The sequence below is a fragment of the Mchenga conophoros genome, linkage group LG18, assembly GCF_057382185.1.
Source record: "Mchenga conophoros isolate Kocher_MC1m ecotype Shallow Benthic linkage group LG18, M_conophoros_male_GT1.1, whole genome shotgun sequence".
Classification (NCBI taxonomy): domain Eukaryota; kingdom Metazoa; phylum Chordata; class Actinopteri; order Cichliformes; family Cichlidae; genus Mchenga; species Mchenga conophoros.
In genome coordinates, this window is record NC_140543.1 from 30,841,048 (window position 1) to 30,860,004 (window position 18,957).

The 18,957-nt window shown below is 41.7% G+C and overlaps 2 protein-coding genes across 3 annotated transcripts in view; both read right to left on the reverse strand.

Annotated features, from left to right (window-relative positions):
- Positions 1-67: 67 nt before the first annotated feature.
- On the reverse strand, positions 68-1,818 carry atpsckmt (fATP synthase c subunit lysine N-methyltransferase). The gene is made up of 4 exons (XM_085254089.1): positions 1,287-1,818; positions 465-602; positions 321-371; positions 68-230 (listed from the first exon to the last, which is right to left on the reverse strand). Exons 1-4 carry the CDS (start codon positions 1,560-1,562, stop codon positions 69-71), a joined length of 627 nt encoding a protein of 208 aa, XP_085110215.1. The 5' UTR covers positions 1,563-1,818; the 3' UTR covers position 68.
- Positions 1,819-2,066: 248 nt separating this feature from the next.
- The window catches only part of LOC146554184 (neuropilin and tolloid-like protein 1), a 44,347-nt gene continuing 27,456 nt past the window's right edge, over positions 2,067-18,957 (reverse strand). The window contains exons 1-7 of one of the 2 annotated variants that reach the window (XM_085254087.1): positions 16,946-18,450; positions 14,652-14,693; positions 12,828-12,955; positions 10,996-11,224; positions 10,462-10,575; positions 10,233-10,377; positions 2,067-3,434 (exon numbers count right to left, since the gene is read on the reverse strand). In XM_085254087.1, coding sequence (XP_085110213.1) covers positions 2,909-3,434; positions 10,233-10,377; positions 10,462-10,575; positions 10,996-11,224; positions 12,828-12,955; positions 14,652-14,693; positions 16,946-17,447 — 1,686 coding nt within the window. In that variant the 5' untranslated portion in view covers positions 17,448-18,450 and the 3' untranslated portion in view covers positions 2,067-2,908. Of the gene's footprint in view, positions 3,435-10,232; positions 10,378-10,461; positions 10,576-10,995; positions 11,225-12,827; positions 12,956-14,651; positions 14,694-16,945; positions 18,451-18,957 lie in introns of those variants that run through there. The other variant, XM_085254088.1, reaches the window with a different exon arrangement.

Here is an 18,957-nt window from a genome sequence, read left to right on the forward strand (position 1 = left end):
AAAATTTTTACAAAAGTTTTTAAAATAATCTGAGAGTAGAATGGTGTTCTAGACTTGATTTTCTTATGTTACAGGTGTGATTTAAATGTCTTTGCATCATACACCCATACAGTGTCTATGCCCTCCCCCGCGGTACTTTCAGGAATCCACGTAGGGAAGGGGAAGCGACAGGTCACCACCTTGGCTGTGCTAGGCAGCTCGCTTGCCAATTTCAGCTCAAGCTTCTCCATCTGAAGATAAAAGCAGCAAACAAACATAATTAGCATGATGATTTGAACTCCACAAGTTTCTGCATTTTGGTGAGACACAGAGGTACTCACCATCTGAGGGACTCCAAAAATGACAACATTGGAGTATTGAGCAAAGCTGACCTAAGAAAGGAAAAAGGAAGTAACATGCTAAATGACTAACTTCATTACAGCAGATGTCTGTAAAACAAAGGTTTGTTTTCAGAAACCACTGACCTTCCACAAGTCTGAGATGTGAAATGAGGTGGAGCGGTAGACTCCCTCCCTCCAGGCCCTGTAGCGAGAGTACCACACCAACCAGGGGTTCAGCTCAAACCCTGACGCACGAAAACCATGTTTGGCTGCTGCAATCACCTGCAAGAAGCAAGGGGAAACAGTATAGCACACACACACACACGTTTGTAAATCATGTTAGATTGGTTGCTACTGAAACTAAATTTTCACCCTTTAAGGCTGTTTGCAAATACAGTTTCAATTTTTTTTTTAACCCTCTGGCCTTCATGCGTGGTAACCTTCAAGCCTAACACTGCACTAGCCCTGGATTTTTTTAAGCCTAGCCCAGCTATCATAAGACCAGGACTATTTCAAAACTGTATAAAGAACAGACGATATCAGGACAACAGTTATGACCTGACCTGAAGCTTAGGACAGGATGGCAAAAGGTGTAAGACACGATCCAAAGCACAAAAGTAAACCAACAACATAACAGTTGTTCAGCCACATGACATCCCAGATACTCATAAACTAAACAGTCTGTAGGGCGGAACTGGTCCCCTGTTCTCCTGAACAGCTACGGGACACACCTGCTGGAGCTTGTAGATGATAAAGCCTTAGCGATCACTAAGACATGATTGATCAGACATGATTTACGAGCTTTTTTTTGCTTTTTTTTTAAAAGTTTGATTATATTTTGTTAATCTATAACTGCGCCTTGCATAAAATCATGGTTTCTCTAAAGGCTTTCAATACCTTTTTATTTTTCTTGCAACTATAATTTTATAGTTCTTGAGGGGGCTCAGAGGGCAGAACAGTACTTACTATCCTTCCATCTCCGCTGCCTATGTCCACCAGGGTTCCCGACCTTGTCCTTAACGCCTTGAGGACGTTTTCCACCTGAGTCGTGGTGGCCGGGACAAACGGGAGGCAGACTTTCCTCAGGGCAGGGGCTACAAACGGAGCAGCCACTGCGTACAGAGCAACCAGCGACCCTCCCACTAAACCTGTTACGACGAGCCCAATGCGGCTCCTGCCCTTTCTGTCCCTGTTATCCTCATTAGGCTGTCCCGAGTCCAGCAGGAGCTCCTCTTGTGACATGACGCTAGTTTAACGCAACGTCTGCAATCGTTCACTCTACTCCATGAATGACAGCGGGGACTGTGTTTCAGCTAGCAAGCTCTTACTTATTCGACCTCAAGTTTTCATAAATGAAATTAAATATTGTTCGAACAAATTGCAAGTCTATGTTGTCCTTAGTTACGAAAAAAGAGATTATCATAGTTCAAAGTCCTGCTATTTATATGTTATTGTAACATGTAAGCATTGTAATACACGACCTGTGCAAGGCTATAATCGGCCCGAGTGGATAACAAAGAGGAACTACAAACCGTTCCTCCCCGCTTTCGTTCCCATTCAAGCTAGCTTTCATTATGTTTCGAGCGTGGTTAAAAATAAATAAATAAAAAATATATATAAAAAATAACAAATAATAATAAACACCAATTTCCAATTGCAAACTTAAAAGTAACTAGATAATGAATGGTTACATTTCACTGTGGTTATACTTGTATAACTATGCATGTGACAAATATAGAACCTTGAACATTGAATATATTATGTGAGATATTTTATGAAAATCACTGATAAACTTTGTGTGAAATGCCAGAATTCTGTGAATAATGTTCTGGTGGCTAAACTCTGACATTTTTTTCAAATGTATATTTAAATTCAAATTCATTTGAATGTTTTTCATTTGTGATGAACTGACTTTTACACACACACACACACACACACACACACACACACACACACACACACACACACACACACGCACACACACACACACACACACAGATTAATATGCTGTGCCATGGTCAAATTCAAGCAGAGGGTAAATATTTAATTCAGTAAATAAACATGAAATAAATCAGCCACAATATGACCTGACATACATGTAAATTGGATGATAAATAACACTTATAATTGCATTTTTCTTGCTTTGGTGTTGTAGGCATGTTCATCCATATAGGAAACACTTCAAACATCAAAACAATTAATGAATTATATTATTTTAAATATGATTTGATCTATGTGACATATTCTAGCCTAGAGTGAAAACATTAAACAAACAAGGAACCTAAAAAGGAAAAAATGGAACTGTGATCCAGCAAAATAGGCCTACTCATCCTTGGAACCATCTCTCATGAATTACATTGACATAGCAGTGTACCATTCAAGATAGCTCCTAAACTCTTTGGTTTTTGGGAATTACTATTAAAAAGACTTTTGGATTGCATTCTTGGAAATTACTTGGAATGTCTGAGAAAAAGGAACTCTACTGACCATATTAGGTAAAAACCTTTAAAAAAAAAAAATTGGCCACCTCTATTTGCAATATTAATTTTTACTGCAATTTCATTTGGGACCTTTTGTTGTTCTTTTAATTAGAAGTCATTAGACAGTGTACGATGGACCGTGTGGTCAAGCCCTGATGGGCCATGGTGGATTGGATGATGGTACATGTGGTGCTGACTGGTGGTGGGACCATCATCCATCATTAAATCCTCCTCCTCCTCTGCCCTGTACCCTCCTGCAGCGTCCTGTGAGTAGCTGTGCTTCATCACCACAATGTTCCGTCGACTCGTCGGCGTGTTGTGGTGAGAGAGTCGGGGCGACTGCTGGTTCACCATCACTGGCTGCAACTGGGGCACAAGAGCACCCCCATCAGGTACAATGGTGGCGTCCCTCACGCTTAAGTTGCTGCGGCTACCGTGGACACTGCCCTGGTGAGAGCCACAGTGGTGGTCACGGATGCATTTGCTTTCGGAGCGTCTCAGCTTGTGGAACTTGTCAAAGTCCTCGGCCAGGGCAGGATCGGTCAGTTCACCAGAGGGGGCACGGCGCAGAGTACAGAGTTCATAGTGAGGAGGCTCAAAACCAGGGTCGAGGAGGGCAGGATCAAAATCATCTCTGTGGATCCAAAGAGGTAAAGAGAGTACATGCACAGACATCCAGACCTACAGTTCCAGAGTACAGATACAATAAACGTTTAGGAATGTGCAACAGAAACTTTGAATGTAGCTACACAGACAATGATAAATGTGTATAAATTCCCATTAATGTGAATAAATTGTAAGATAAAAGTAGAAAGAACAAAATGCCAGCATGTGGTTTTTCAACATGCCTGGCTGCTCATGTGCAATTTGAAACTAAAGGTCTGAAATTCAAGCATTTTATACATATGCACATTTCTAAACTGCAGTCAAAAAGCAAAAAAATTGAAAACCAGACAAATCCTTTCACGGACATCATCAATATCATGATACTGTAATGATCGTAGCATATCTATATATGTTTATTAGAACTTAATGAAACGTATTGCATATAATCTGTCAAACGTATCTCTTATGAATGAAATCAAGTCACTTTGAGCCGCAAACTGCTGTTACAATTGCTGTTACAAGGTAGGTGCTGCAATCTGTTATTTATCCAGGTAAAATTGTCACTGACAATAAAAATTACTTTTTCAACAGAGATATGGCCAAGATTGCAGCAGAAATTGCAACAAATGTAACATTAGAGTTCTATTAAAAGATATTAAGTTTCCATAAAGGACTGAATTGTTTATAATGTAGCAGGCACGTGCAGATGGGGGGGGGGGGCTAGAGGGGCTTGAGCACCCGCCCCTTTCCTGATGGGTGCCCAAGGTGCCCTTTTGTTGAGGCTATATATATATATATATATATATATATATATATATATATATATATATATATATATATATATATATATATATATATATATATATATTAACGTGTGTGCGTGCGGAGTCCTGTCTGTGCCCCTCAACAATAATATTTAATAATATTTAACTATCAATCACAGTTTTGCTAAATAAAAGGATCTGGCTTGCATCAGTCACATGATCACATTTAACCAATGATCGCCCTTGACGGCAGAACGCGCTGGTTACGAGCCGGGAACGAGCTCACAAAGAGCACGCGCATTTTTAGCGGTCCGGAGCTGTAGGAGAAACACAAATTAACTCAGAGACACAGACTGATGCGACAAAACCAGTAAGTAGGTGTACAGCGTATACTGTAGTGTATAGCACCCAGGAGTATTAGCTTATTACGTACACGTTGGTAAGCTGTCTTGTTGCAACTGACGAACTGAAACAAACGAGCGTGCTGTGTGTGCAACAACGCAACAAACATTACCTGTCCTTTTATTAACTGCACAAGTAGTGCTGGTCATAGCTGCTGGCTACCTGTGTCAGGCTGTCATGGGTCTGTAGCTCTGTCCACCGTTTTAGGGAACATATTTAGTTTTAAAGCAAGTTACAGGGCTTTTCCTCCCTTTCTGGAGGGATTATATTTCACTAAAAAACGACCTAATATGCATGTCCACATAATTATGCATTATTATAATTATAATATATTAAAAACACACGCTGTATTCTAAGCACCAGCTGTCTGTTAGAATGTGATTTTTTCTCTCTCTCTGTTGGCAGAGGTATAAAAATGCGCAGGAAAATCTGACGTGCATGGCAAACTTCACTGACGATATTTAGGGAGGAATAAACTAGGGCTGCTCGATTATGGCAAAAATGATAATCACGATTATTTTCACTGAAATTGAGATCACGATTATTTGACGATATTTATTTAACCCTTTAAGATCTACCATAGAACCAAGTCCGCCAGAGCTTATAATATTTTTTTTACATGCTGTAGTGCCATTTGTGGGAGCATTTCAAGTTGCTATACATCAATACAACTGTTATAGCCCATATTTTAAAAATGTGTATGTATTAAGTCCATAGTAACTACATTAATTGCAAAAAAGTGCAATAAACTACAAAAAAATTGAAAATCGTTTTTGTTTTTTTTACATATATTTCTACTTGGAGAAATTTAAGAGGCTTATCCCTCAAAACTTTAAATACAAAAAAGTTGCAAAAAATAGTTTACAACAACAGGAAATTTATTTTGAGTGTCTTCATAGTTTTATTTTTGGAGATACAGCAATTTTTATATACACTGCAGGAAAAACAAAAAAACAATCCTATGATGCAAATTTGCAAAGAATGTGCATGTGCATCAAAATAAACTATTTCCAGCAGTGCAATTCGAGTTCTAAGGCCTACAAGTAAAAAACTAAATTTTCCGCGAAAATGACGTCACTTGCGATAGTTCGTGTTGATGTCTTTTTCAATGTGGGAAGTGTTAAGAACAGCTGATCAGATCGGCAAAGCGTGTTTCTGGAATATTATGTTTTTGTTCCTGCAAGCGCTTTTTATGCAATTTTTGCAAAGCTATATGTGGAAGGAAACCGTGACCTAGGACAAGCTGATGGCATAAGATGTAAGTACAACTCCTCTGGTTTCATATGGAAAAAAATTTATTGTGCTAGCTTAGCGGTTCAGGTTCTACAGGGATTTAAAAATAGTTATACAAAACGAGCATGCTGCTCTGACCGGCTTTAAAGGGTTAACAATAACAATGTATTGAATAATGACTTTAAAAAATAATATAAAATAGTGTGCAAATACTGATAACAGTGCAAATGTTTGCAATAAAAGAAATAAATGAAAAATGTAAACTTTGCAGTGTTGCTCTGTGGTGCAGCTACGACACCATAGCAAAGTTTACACACTGTGTCTACTTGATCCATGTCTGACTCCGCGAACCCATAATGTTTCCACACCACTGAAGTTTTTTTTTTTTTTTTACCTCTCTTTTCAACCAACGGCAGTCCACTCCTCTCCAAATAACTTCTGCTTAGCTTTCCGAGCTTCCCTCGGGTCCTCTTAATTGTTGTGATGCGTGTTCGAAATGCAGAGCAGTGCGCTTGATTTGCCACACGGAGCAGCGCGAGAGTAAAGCATGAGGAAGGGGCTAATAATCGGCTCAGTCATTTTTAATGATCATTGAAAGCCCAGATCGTAATCATGATTAAAATTCGATTAATTGAGCAGCCCTAGAATAAACAGACATCAAACATAAATGAACCATTTGCCTGTCTCCATAATTGAGAGCATTTTCTCTTCTTATGTCAACACTCTCTCTCTCTTTTTTTTTTTTTTTTTTTGCTTTTTCGGTCATGTTATGTTTACCTGTCAAAGGCTTGTTACAAACTATGAAACACATCTTGCAGACTTCTGGATGTTAGAAGAAAACTAATACTGCTCATGAAGGAGACTAAAGGCAGGAAGGTGTCCTTTAAAACTAAATATGTTAATAGGACCTCCCTATTTATATCATAGTTTATGATATAGCACGTGTATTTCAGTAATAGCCTGCTGAGGCCACTATACGTGCTGGCCTCATATCAAATGTGAAGGCAGACTGAGTCTATGTTTGACATTTTTTATATCTAATCTTCCTTTTCAAACATTTAAACAGCAGCGAGTCTGCAGCTGAGGGAATACAAACTCATATTGTCAGAACAGGTTTGCTCGTTTCTTGGATTCATTTGGTGATTTATTAAATGTATAACTGTTATTCTAATCTGCTGCTGAGTCTCTTACACTTTTCTTTATGCTGTATATTTTCACGTCTTTGGAATAGTTGGAAGTTAGATAGTCAGCTGGGAAACTTTGTGTTAACTCATGGAGCTGAGGATATCGTGGACATGCTGACCTCGCTGCGTGGTGTACAGAGCGAGGTCAGCATGATTAATATTCACAATAAAAATATTAGCCGAACATCATGAAGTCTGTATGTGTTTCATAGTGTCGAACAACCTTTGTACAGTTAAAGCCAGCAGTTACTACATGACGGAAACACTAATGTTATCTCTTCTATGTGTTTATACAGAGGTCACGCTGATTACTGAACAAAAACCCAAAGATCAGATGTTAAACAGATTTATTTGCTCTCTCTCCTCCTTAAACATGTTTTTAATGTTAGTTATAATTCAGAATTGGCGACTGAAACACGTAGGACACATAAGAACATCAGGAAATAAAACACAGATAAATATAACCTCAGTAAAAGAAGTCAGCGGGGGTTACTACAGCTGTGTACCGGGGCCTGCGCTTTGTCGGTGGGATTGCTTGCGAGGCGAGCGGGTCTATCCCACGCTTTGCCGTGAGACTGGGCAGACATCTCCGAAATCATCGAAACACTTTTGTAAAGAGGCTGTATCTTGACAAACCGACCAGACACATGAAGATTAAACCACTACATTCTCGGCTAAAAAAATATTAAAACGGTATTTGGTGACACACAAACAGGGTTTTTCAAAGCTCAGTTCTGTTAGCTTCCACAGACAATGGCCACCAGGCCAAAGCAATGGTTTTGACTCGATCAGCGTTAACCCCGCCCCCTGAGTTTGATGGGTGAGGCTGACAGATAAAATTATTTCATGATGAGAGCCAGGCGTCAGGACTGCCAAAATGAAATAAATAAATATATCATTAAATAATTAATTAAATGTGTCAATAATTAATTAAATGTGTCAATAATTAATTAAAATGTGAAATACATAAATAATTAATTAAATGTGTCAATAATTAATTAATTAAATGTGTCAATAATTAATTAATTACATGTGTCATAACTATTTATTTAATTAATTAATTCCAATTTTAATTAATTATTGACACATTTAATTAATTATTTAATGGTGTATTTAATTAATTCATTATGGCAGTCCTGGCGTTCCATACCAGAGGGGCCGATGGCGTGATATGGCAGCCTCGCTTCTGTCAGTCTGCCCCGGGGCAGCTGTGGCTACAACTGTAGCTGCCTCCACCAGTGTGTGAATGTGAGAGTGAATGAATAGTGGCATTGTAAAGCGCTTTGGGTGTCTTGAAAAGCGCTATATAAATGCAATCCATTATTATTATTTCATATTTATTACTTCCCCCTCCTCATTGCTTTATTATTGTAGCTCTAGTAATAAATAATTAAAAAAAAAAAAGATTCTGGATCAGCACCATGATGCCCATAGTATATACAGTATTCTGAAGAAGGTCTAAAATGTCATTGTGTGTGCGTGCATGTGTTTGTTTTATTTAGATGGATTTTTAAAAAACACATTACTCATGATATAACATTGTCCAGACATGGCTGGCAAGGACATGAGGAGGAAACAGTAGGAGCTGTGTGAGGCTACTAAAGGCAGGGCTATAACATTTTTCTGTCATCATTTTATTTTAGATTAAGTGCAAGAGTTGTTAGGTGTGGATAATTAGATTATAGTTTATTGCAATAGCAAGTTGTGCCTTGTACTCAGATAGACAGCAAGTGGAGAGTGATATATGAAATGATGGGATGGAAGGAAGAAGAGAAGCAAAGAGTGAATCACAGGCAGAGCCTAAATTATTTCTCACAGTTTTTGTTGCCTTATGATTCCAAGCGCTGTCACCAATCTTTGCATTTTGTTATTATCTCATGACACTTGTTTAATCAGCTACCATCTCTCCTATGGACTTTTTAATGTCTACAGTCTCAGATCAACACAGCCTTGCCCTCCAGCACTATCCACAGCAACCCCTCAACAGCAACATTGTACCCATCAGGTAAAGCATCGGCTACGTTTGTTTTGCCTTGTTGCCCATATTAGATTTTTGATAAATGTGTGTTGTTGTTATTCAGCCTGGTTCAATGTGCCCCTTTTTAACTTTGAGCACCCACCCCTTTAAACCTCTCTGCACAGCCCTGTAATGTAGGTACAATAACACAGAGTCATAGAGACAAAGCAGGTTATTTCTTCATTTTATAACCTCTGTGGGAATCCAGCTGACTACAGTTTATTTAAGAATATAGGCAAAGGTGTTATGTGTAGAAAACATATAGAAACATCAGAAATCACTTTCTGGCAGAACACAGGTTTGTGAATTTACACCTAGCACGTAAATTGAGTGTAATATTTGCAAATACATATGCACGTTACATGTACATTTTAACAGCAACCAGAAGGTTTAAGTATGAATAACTGGCAGTTTTTATTTCCTATCTGGCGCGACTTCATAATTCTACACCATTAACTAAGGATGCAAGATGGTCACAACACATGGAAAAGAGTGGGGGAGTCTTCTTTTGGACATTTGGATGCGACCTCTGAAGTACTGTGATTGACAAAAAAGTCGACAATTCCTCAGAGATAAAGTATTGGCTTAACTTTTCAGTCATTTCCAATCTTCATTTTTATGTTTACAATTAAAAGCCCCTGTTATTGATATTAATGTGAGGGTTAAAATGTCTGACCTGTAACAGAATTTTGAAAGTCGTGCCCTTTACTCTTTTATAACTATGTAAATGTGCAGTTTTAAACACTGCTCAAATCAAGCGATTTTGGCTACTGAGTAAAGATAGATCAAGATCTACAAATTGATCAAATCGATAGTTAAAGGTATATCTCAGTCCCAGCAAAGCACACATGAAGCAGCATCAGCATTTATTAGGAACTGCACACTTGCGATTTTGGGCTATATTCTGATGCACACAGGTGTTTTGTTTATTATTTAAAAATCTGTTCTTATAAAAACACATCACACATCTACCAAGACAAAATCTTTGTTTCACGTGTAAATACTTCTGAAATGTTCACTCTGAAAGGAAGTTTTGGATATGTGGAGGTCAAAAAGTACAGAGAAAGCTAATATTACCAAAAAATACCCGCGTACATGAACAGAGCCTTGATGTCTACAAAGTTCTATAGTTCTGAATGTTTTGGTTTATTTAACCACTAAAGTCTTTAATTCCCCTTGTTCTCTTTTTGACAATACTACTAAATAACAATTTACCGAGACTTTACCTGCGGATGATGTATTTCTTGCGAGGCTGTTTGACCTGGATGATGACAGAGATGATGAGCAGGATGACGACCAGACCACAGGTTACTCCAATGATAGTGAGGTTAGTGTTATCTAGCGTATCCAGGATGCTCGGTTTCCTCGTCTCTGGTTGAGGGGATGATACAGACAGAAATCACAGGCGTGTTTTGTGAAAACAGCATGTGGCTGGTGGTTGGAATTTCAACATACCTTTGCAGTGATTCTCATCCCATGGGTAAACACAGTTCTGGATGCCATTGCACACCAGAGTGTGATTTATGCACATGTTGCTATGGCAAAAGAAAGTGTCTCTCTCACACGGAGCTGAAACAAGACAGGCAGGAAAGATACGGCTGTAGCAATATGTTCTTCTTCAAAGTCAGACTTTAACTATACTCACTTTTGGCTCCATTTCTGCCTAAACAGGCAACATTAGCTATGGGCTTGCTAAGGAACAGCACCACTCCTTTCCCTAAAAGCCAACAGCCAACACAGATAGCGTTCTGCTAGCTGCTCCTCCCTGAGCCTCGTTCTGCCAGAGGTTTCTTCCTGTTAAACAGGAGTTTTTCCTTCCCACTGTTACCAAGTGCTTGCTCACTGGCAGATGATGTATAGATGTATATACTTCATAAACTGTTGCAATCCCCTGAACACTTGTTATCTAAATTCTACTCATTATTTAACATTTTCCAATAAATCTTGATCTTTAAAAGAAACAAATTTCAGGCAGACAGATTTACTCACGTTCATGGAAGGTTGTAAAGAGGATTTTGAATCTGCTCTTCCTGCTGCCCTCGTCTGCCCACAGTCTCACCACCCCCACAGAGGTAACCAGCATGACATCGTTGGCCACAGTGGAGCAGAACTTATTCTTTAAGTGCTCAACGGAACTGCTGCCGTCATAGATGCCAACAAAGTTACGCTTACACTCATTGGAGTTATGCATCTCATACTCAAGAAAACGCATGTAGATCTGTGAGGAGACAAAAGGATGAGAAGAAAGAGTGCTGTGAATGGACCAGAGTTTAATAACACTGGGACATCTTTATGTTTTTCTCCTTTCATTTTTTCATGACTTGAAGACCTTCTCTATTTATCACATAAAAATTCCTCGTTGAAATGGCTCAAATATCCAACAGTGACAAAAGAAATGTAGATGTGTAAATACTAACAGCAATATTATTTAACTGGCAAGATTTTGTTGACCTGCAGTCATTTATTGAGCTCTGAAAGGCTGACATCTTTGGACGTTTTGAAGATGGTTTTAAAAAATTCTACAGTGTTTGTCTGAAAACAACCAACTTCAACATCATTAAATGAGAACTGCTACAACAGTTTCACATCAGTCATTGCTGAGCAGAATACTGTAAAAATGTGATGTTCACATTATCAGAGATGGGCAGTAACGCGTAACGCGTTAAAAGTAATTAGATTACAGTAACGCGTAATGCGTTACTGTAATCTAATTACTTTTTTCAAGTAACGAGTAAAGTAAGGGATTACTATTGCAAAAACGGTAATTAGATTACCGTTACTTTCCCGTAGGAACGCTGCATTACTGCGTTACTAAAACCGTGATTTTTTTGCAAGAATGTCTCAAGACAGTGACGTAAGCGAGTGCGACGTGAGACAACAGCTGTCTGCAGATCAACAATGGATCATATATCGAGTGCGGGAGAGAGTATGAGCATGCAGCGTTTAAAGCGTGGAAGTACTGACCTTACTTTGAGTTTGATTCCATAAAAAGTGACAAAAACATTAGCGTCCGTTGTGCGTGGGAAGAAAACTTCTTTTTACTCCGAAAAAAACCCTAAACAAGCTCCGAGTGCGCAACGACGTAATGGGAAATTCAAAGAGAAACTCGCGGATTCTTCCACTGACTGCTGCGCCACACCTGCACCAGAGCACACCTCCGCCTACCCCACTCCTGCTTTACAGGTGAAAATAGAGCAACAGGACTGCTAGTCTTTGATTTTATTTACTTTCTGCTGTGTTTTTCTTGCATCTATTTGAAAGACTGAGTGTAAACACAAAAATATTTTATTTTATGTGCTGGAATGTGCAGAAAATAGGTTTAAATGTTAAACTAATTTCTTCAAGCCAGAGAATGGTGCATATAATTTAATTTTTGCTTGATGCATAAAGTTAAAAGATTAAAACTGATAAAACGAGTTTAAAAAAAAGAGACTTTTCCATTTGATTACATTTTGTATGATGGATTATGCAGAAAAAGTAGAATTGGGTTGACAGATCTATTGCTTTATTACCTATTCAGGTTGTAAATCGTGTTTTTAAAAGTAACTAAGTAATTAATTACTTTTGAAAATAAGTAATCAGTAAAGTAACGGGATTACTCTTTTGGGGAAGTAATCAGTAATTCGTTACTGATTACTTTTTTCAAGTAACTTGACCAACACTGCACATTATGTTACAGGTAGAACACCGGCCTACTGTCTCAACAAGCAGACAACCAATCAATTCCAGGTATCTGAAGTTTGTAGTAGAGTCAAATTCCATCTGTGATTAGCAGAGATTGTTTAAATAAGAAAGAAAGAAATGGCACACAGTATGCAGACCTTGGCTCTCGGTGGAGCCCTGATGTACCATCTGCAGTCCACGGCTTCAGTCTGCTGCGCCCGGCCTTCCTTAGCTATCTGCGTTGAATCTACGTAGCCTTCTGGACCATTCATCTCAAACTCACAAACTGTGGAGAGCAGCAGTTTTACGTAACAGTTAAAGCAATGCTGTTGTAACAATGAGGCCTGTTTCAGTTGTAGAGACAAGTTTTCTGTAGTACTTGACGCTTCATATGAAGATTTATGCAACCTCAAATGCTGCGTAAAATGTAAAATAAAATGGAATCCAGTGGTCTGCAAGCCTCATAAACTATAAATCAAATGCTTAAACTGAGAAAATACAATTTAAGAAAAAAGATCATTTTGAATTTTAATGCCAGCCACATGTCTCAAAAAAGTTGGGCATGCCATGTTTACTGTTGTGTAGCGTCCACTCTTCTTTTAACAACAGCCTGTTAACGTTGGAAACTGAGGAGACCAGAATGTTGCCTCATTCTTGTCTGATATAGGATTCTAGCTGTACTACAGTGCAGTGCCTTCTTTTTTGTGATTTTCATTCTATGATGTGCAAAATGTTTCCAACTGGTGTAAAGTCTGGACTATATGCAGGCCAGTTCAGTCCAGCAAAGTTATGCTGTTCTAATAGATGCAGTAGGTTTGGTATTGCCTTGGTAAAATGGTGTCTTTTTCCCTGAAAACACACTTTTCAACACTGATGATGCCTTTCTAGTAGATCTGCAAGCCCAGAGAAAATGGCAGTGTTTCTGGATCATATGGCTTCTTCTTTGCATCCTATAGCTCTAACCTGTGTTCATGGACGGCACACTGAACTGTGTTCATTGACAATGACTTCTGGAAGTGTTCCTGAGACCGGGCACTGATTTCCATGATAGATTCATGCTTCTTTTTTTTTTTTTTTTTTTCACGATTTCCAGCCTTGTCCCCTTGTGCACAGAGATTCTTCCAGATTCTCTGAATATTTCGATTCACCCAATTAGCTGTAAAAGGCTTCTTTTTACCACCACTTACTTTTCTAGACCTCGTATATTTTCAGATATGCTGTTGCCATCAATTTCAAAATGAACTAATATGTTTCATAACGTAAAAGGTTTGTGAGGTTTATGTTTTTATTGACATTTTACATAGCATCCCATCCTTTGTGGAGTTCAAAACTGGTTGTGATGTCACAAATTAAGTTTCCAAATTCAAATTTTAGACTCTATTTAAATTTTTACATCTTGTAGCATCGAGTATGAAGGGTTTTCTAGTACTGTTATTAACACAATTCTGAGGAAAATAACATGTATGTGTGGAGCTGTACCTAAGTCAAAAATTTAAATACACCTCATTACATTTTTAGTTTTTTTAAAACTCCAACATTGGTTCTCATGGCAGATTGGGAAACTGATACATTAAGTTGGAAAGGTTAAAACTAGCAGTTAAAACCTCCATTACTGTATGCACATTCCAGTTTCCAGTAATCACTAGTAACACTGCAGTAATGCTAACTTAGGATTTTGTCTCCATATAACATTATAATCATACTTGCTAACCTCTAGCTCACAAATTTATGTACTGTGAGCTCAGACTAATGTGTAACAAAGTCACCATGTACAAACGTCTCAGTTATTAAAACATGACACATGTAATGTACTGCAGTTTTCCAGCAACATGACATCTTTCCTGCAGTATGTAAATTTGATTTAACAACTCGTTTCCTACTTTGATGTTAACACATATCAATTTAATCAAGCACTACACTGACTTTCTGCTTTGTGTCTAATATTATGTTGTATCATGATCACACACAAGTTTAATACTCACATGGTAGAGCTGGCAGTTCCCCAAGCCCTTTAAACTCGGGATCTGAAAGCAGAACATCGGTCTTGTAAGAGGCAAATAAATCTTTATAACATGATGTACTCCACGTACTGTATGTGATAAACACATGCATTTAAAATTGTGTACACATAAGGTGTTTAAAGATGTTTGTGTGGCAGATGTTCTGTGGACAATATCCCCAGATGTTTTGTGTCAAGGTGCCAGAGCTGTCATTGCAGAACAAGAAGGCTCACACAACATTTGCAGGTGGTCTTATTGTCGTGGATGATTGGTGTATAATATTTAAATACATTTGCATGTGTTCAGTAAATGCAGTACAGTTGGAAGAAATGTCGAAACATGCAGACGCGTGACAAACTAACCAATACAGGCAATAGCCTGGGTGACTCTGTTTAATCAGTGGGTCCATTTTACTCACATGGTTTTTCGCCACTTGTTCCCTAAAGACGTAAGAGTCACTGCTAATGAATGCAAAGTTTTTCTCAGTGATAACCTTTCTCCTAAATTTCTATCCTTACTGGAGTGATTACTCACAGGATGAAAACACACCCATTCATAGGGCACAAGGGTTCACTGTATGGTGTGATTGATGCAGATGATAATGATGTGAATCATTAGCCATGTCTCAACTGAACATCTAGGGGAGATTTTTTGGCCAGACTATCCGTTAGACCCTCGACCATCATCGTCAAAAAACCAAATGCAAGAGTGCTGTATCTGTTTAACAGAGTTCCAGAGAATAGGAGAATCATTGGGTGCACATGCTGACAAAAAGGAGCAGGGTAGAACTAAGAAGAGATTAGCAATGATGTGACCATGGACCATGAAATGTTGTTTAATTATGCATCTTGCACTGATCACAGACAAAAATAATTAATAGCAACACAAAGTGGCTACATACCTAGTAAATTGACAACCAAAGGGAGGGAGGAATACCATTGGCTGACAATAGCCAGGATTAGGACAGAAATGTTCCCACCTGACCACTTCAAATTCAGCTGATTTCATTTCTTTCTATTTTTTTGAACAATAAACTTTGTCTAGTTAATGAAGGCTTACAAAATCGTTATAGAATAAACACCTTGATAGTCCAAAATACAACAGTTTGGTGCTTTTTCAATTCAATTCAATTTTATTTATATAGCGCCAAATCACAACAAAAGTCGCCTCAAGCGCTTCATAGATACAGAGAAAAACCCAACAATCATATGACCCCCTATGAGCAAGCACTTTGGCGACAGTGGGAAGGAAAAACTCCCTTTTAACAGGAAGAAACCTCTGGCAGAACCAGGCTCAGGGAGGGGCGGGGCCATCTGCTGCGACCGGTTGGGGTAAGAGAAGGAAGACAGGATAAAAGACATGCCGTGGAAGAGAGACAGAGGTTAATAACAGATATGATTCAATGCAGAGAGGTCTATTAACACATAGTGAGTGAGAAAGGTGACTGGAAAGGAAAAACTCAATGCATCATGGGAATCCCCCGGCAGCCTACGTCTATTGCAGCATAACTAAGGGAGGATTCAGGGTCACCTGGTCCAGCCCTAACTATATGCTTTAGCAAAAAGGAAAGTATTAAGCCTAATCTTAAAAGTAGAGATAGTGTCTGTCTCCTGAATCCAAACTGAAAGCTGGTTCCACAGAAGAGGGGCCTGAAAACTGAAGGCTCTCCCTCCCATTCTACTTTTAAACACTCTAGGAACAACAAGTAGTTCTGCAGAGCGAGAGCGAAGTGCTCTAATAGGGTGATATGGTACTACAAGGTTGTCAATGGAAAATTGTACTTAGTAGTCAGTATAATCTTTTAATGATATAAGTTTGCATATGGTAGAATACTGCATGTAATCACTTGTGTTTAGAAGTATATAGTTGGTGGCATATTGAAAGAATGTCTCATCCTAGGAGGTCTGTAACATTCCAGGGTGTTCTGGCGTTCACCCCCACATCCTAGGAGTATGGGAGAGGTCGTACCTTGTCTTATTGTTTTACGGTAGGATTAACGTAGCTACGTCAGTTTTAGTCTAAGTGCTTGTGGCGGAGGCGTGGCTCCGGGCGCAGCTGCCGGGGAGGAGTGGAGCAGAAGGCTCAACAGGGCGGCGCTGCGAGGCTGGTAAGAACAGCTGATGGTGTTTATGTACTAATGATGGTCTCCCTCCGCTGTGTTTATAGTGAGACGGGGAGGAGCGGCGAGAGATCAGGTGGGCTCGTGAGCTGTCAGGCTGTGCGACTGAGTCAGCTGTGTAAACAAACAAATAAATGTGGAATTTGGCAGTACATACCTGCGTGTGCGTGTGTTTGTGCCTGGTGTATTCCACAAGTGGTGCCGAAACCCAGGACAGTGCCGGTGGGGAAATGTCCGACCCACAGGCCGCGCCACCCGCCCAGCCCCTGCAATTCTTGGCGCAGATGATGGCGGCGATGAGCCGGGATCAGGCGGCCGACCAGCGTGCCCACCTGGCCGCGCTGCGGGAGCAGACGGACCGACAGACACAAGTTCTGGAGCGGCTGGTCGGGGCCGCTGCCACGCCGAAGCCCTCGCCACTGTCGGTGACGGTGCCCCGGATGGGGGACGGGGACGACCCACAGATTTTTCTGGAGACCTTCCGTGCCACGGCGGAGGCGTGCCAATGGCCGCGGGAGGAGTGGGCTCCGCGGCTGCTCCCCCTGCTGTCTGGGGAGGCACAAACAGCGGCCCTGAGTCTGCCTCCGGCGTCCAGGAGCAGCTTCCCGGATGTGAGCCGGGCGGTGGTGGACAGGCTGGGGCTCACCGCCGAAGACCATCGCTGGGGGTTCCGGGCCTGTCGGCTGGCTACATCGGACCGACCATTCGCCTGGGCCCGACAGCTGCGCGACGCGGCGGTGCGCTGGCTGCAGCCGGGAACATCGGAGGGCGAGACGAAGCTGGTGGACAAGGTGGTGCTGGAGCAGTTCACGGAGGGATTGCCAGCGGAGACGGCGAGATGGGTCCGGTGCCACCGGCCCGCAAGCTTGGAGGTAGCGGTGACGCTGGCGGAGGACCACCTTGCCGCTGGAGCAGGGGAGTCCGGGGATGCCGGACGGAGGCCGAACAAACAGGCCCCAGTGCCGGCCCTGAGGCGCCGTGTGCCGGCACCAGGGCAGGCAGAGCGGCTGCCGGCGCTGAGCCCCACTAACCCTTTCGCGGCGATGGTGCCGTCCAGGGGAACCGAGCCGAGTGGAGCCGCCCCCGAGCCACGGAGGGCAGCACAAACGCCGGGGCCGGAGTGTTGGAAGTGCGGGCAGCCGGGACACCTGAGGAGGGATTGTCCGCTTATGGAAGTGGGGCAGGTGTTCCGCGTTGCTGGCGCCCCAGCACCCTCCCCCGGTCCAGGAGGGACATACAGTATTCCGGTAAGGACTCGAGGGGGTATACGCCAAGCGTTGGTGGACACGGGCTGCACACAGACCCTCGTGCACCAAGGCTTGGTTCGCCCCGGGGCATTATTGGAGGCCGAGTGGGTGGAGGTGAGGTGTGTTCATGGTGATGTGCACCGGTACCCCATAGTGCCGCTGCTGCTAAAATACAAGGGCCATACACATAGGGTAACGGCGGCGGTTAGCCCGCGCCTGTCGCACCCCCTGATTCTGGGTACCAATTGGCCGGGGTTTCATCAGCTACTGGGGCAGTACGCGGGGGTGCGATCACGACCGGAAGCGGGGTGTAGCGTGTGCGCGGCATTCAGCGGTGACGCGGGGTCGTCCGACACCGACTCCGGGGGGGAGGAGCCGGTGGGTCCCTCACGGGACGTCCCGCCGGCCCCGGAAGTGTCCCCCATGGGTGATTTCCCACTGGAGCAGTCTCGTGACGGCACCCTACGCTCAGCCTTTGACCAAGTGATGGCTATTGATGGTCACGTGGTGCGCCCTGAGGCCGCGCAGACCTACCCGCGTTTCATCTTATTAAATGACCGATTATATCGAGTGAGTCGTGACACTCAGACTGAGGAAACACACACCCAGTTGTTGGTGCCGCAGGGCCGCCGGGAAACGCTTTTCCAGGCGGCCCACTATAACCCCATGGCAGGGCATATGGGCTACGAGAAAACTCTGGAGCGAATAACGGCCCGATTTTATTGGCCTGGCATCCGAGCGGATGTGCGCCGCTGGTGCGCGTCCTGCCCGGACTGCCAACTTGTTAACCAGCCGGCCATACCGAGAGCGCCTCTGCGCCCTCTCCCCCTCGTTGAGGTCCCGTTTGAGCGCATCGGCATGGACCTCATCGGGCCGTTTCACCGGAGTGCACGCGGTTACCGCTTTGTGTTAGTCCTGGTGG

Coding starts and splice junctions, on each gene's coding strand:
- atpsckmt (XM_085254089.1), bottom strand. CDS start 1,562: ATGTCACAAGAGGAGCTCCTGCTGGACTCGGGACAGCCTAATGAGGAT. Junction 603..1,286: donor GCAGCGGAGATGGAAGGATA/GTAAGTACTGTT, acceptor TGCTTCTTGCAG/GTGATTGCAGCAGCCAAACA. Junction 231..320: donor TTTTTGGAGTCCCTCAGATG/GTGAGTACCTCT, acceptor TTTTATCTTCAG/ATGGAGAAGCTTGAGCTGAA.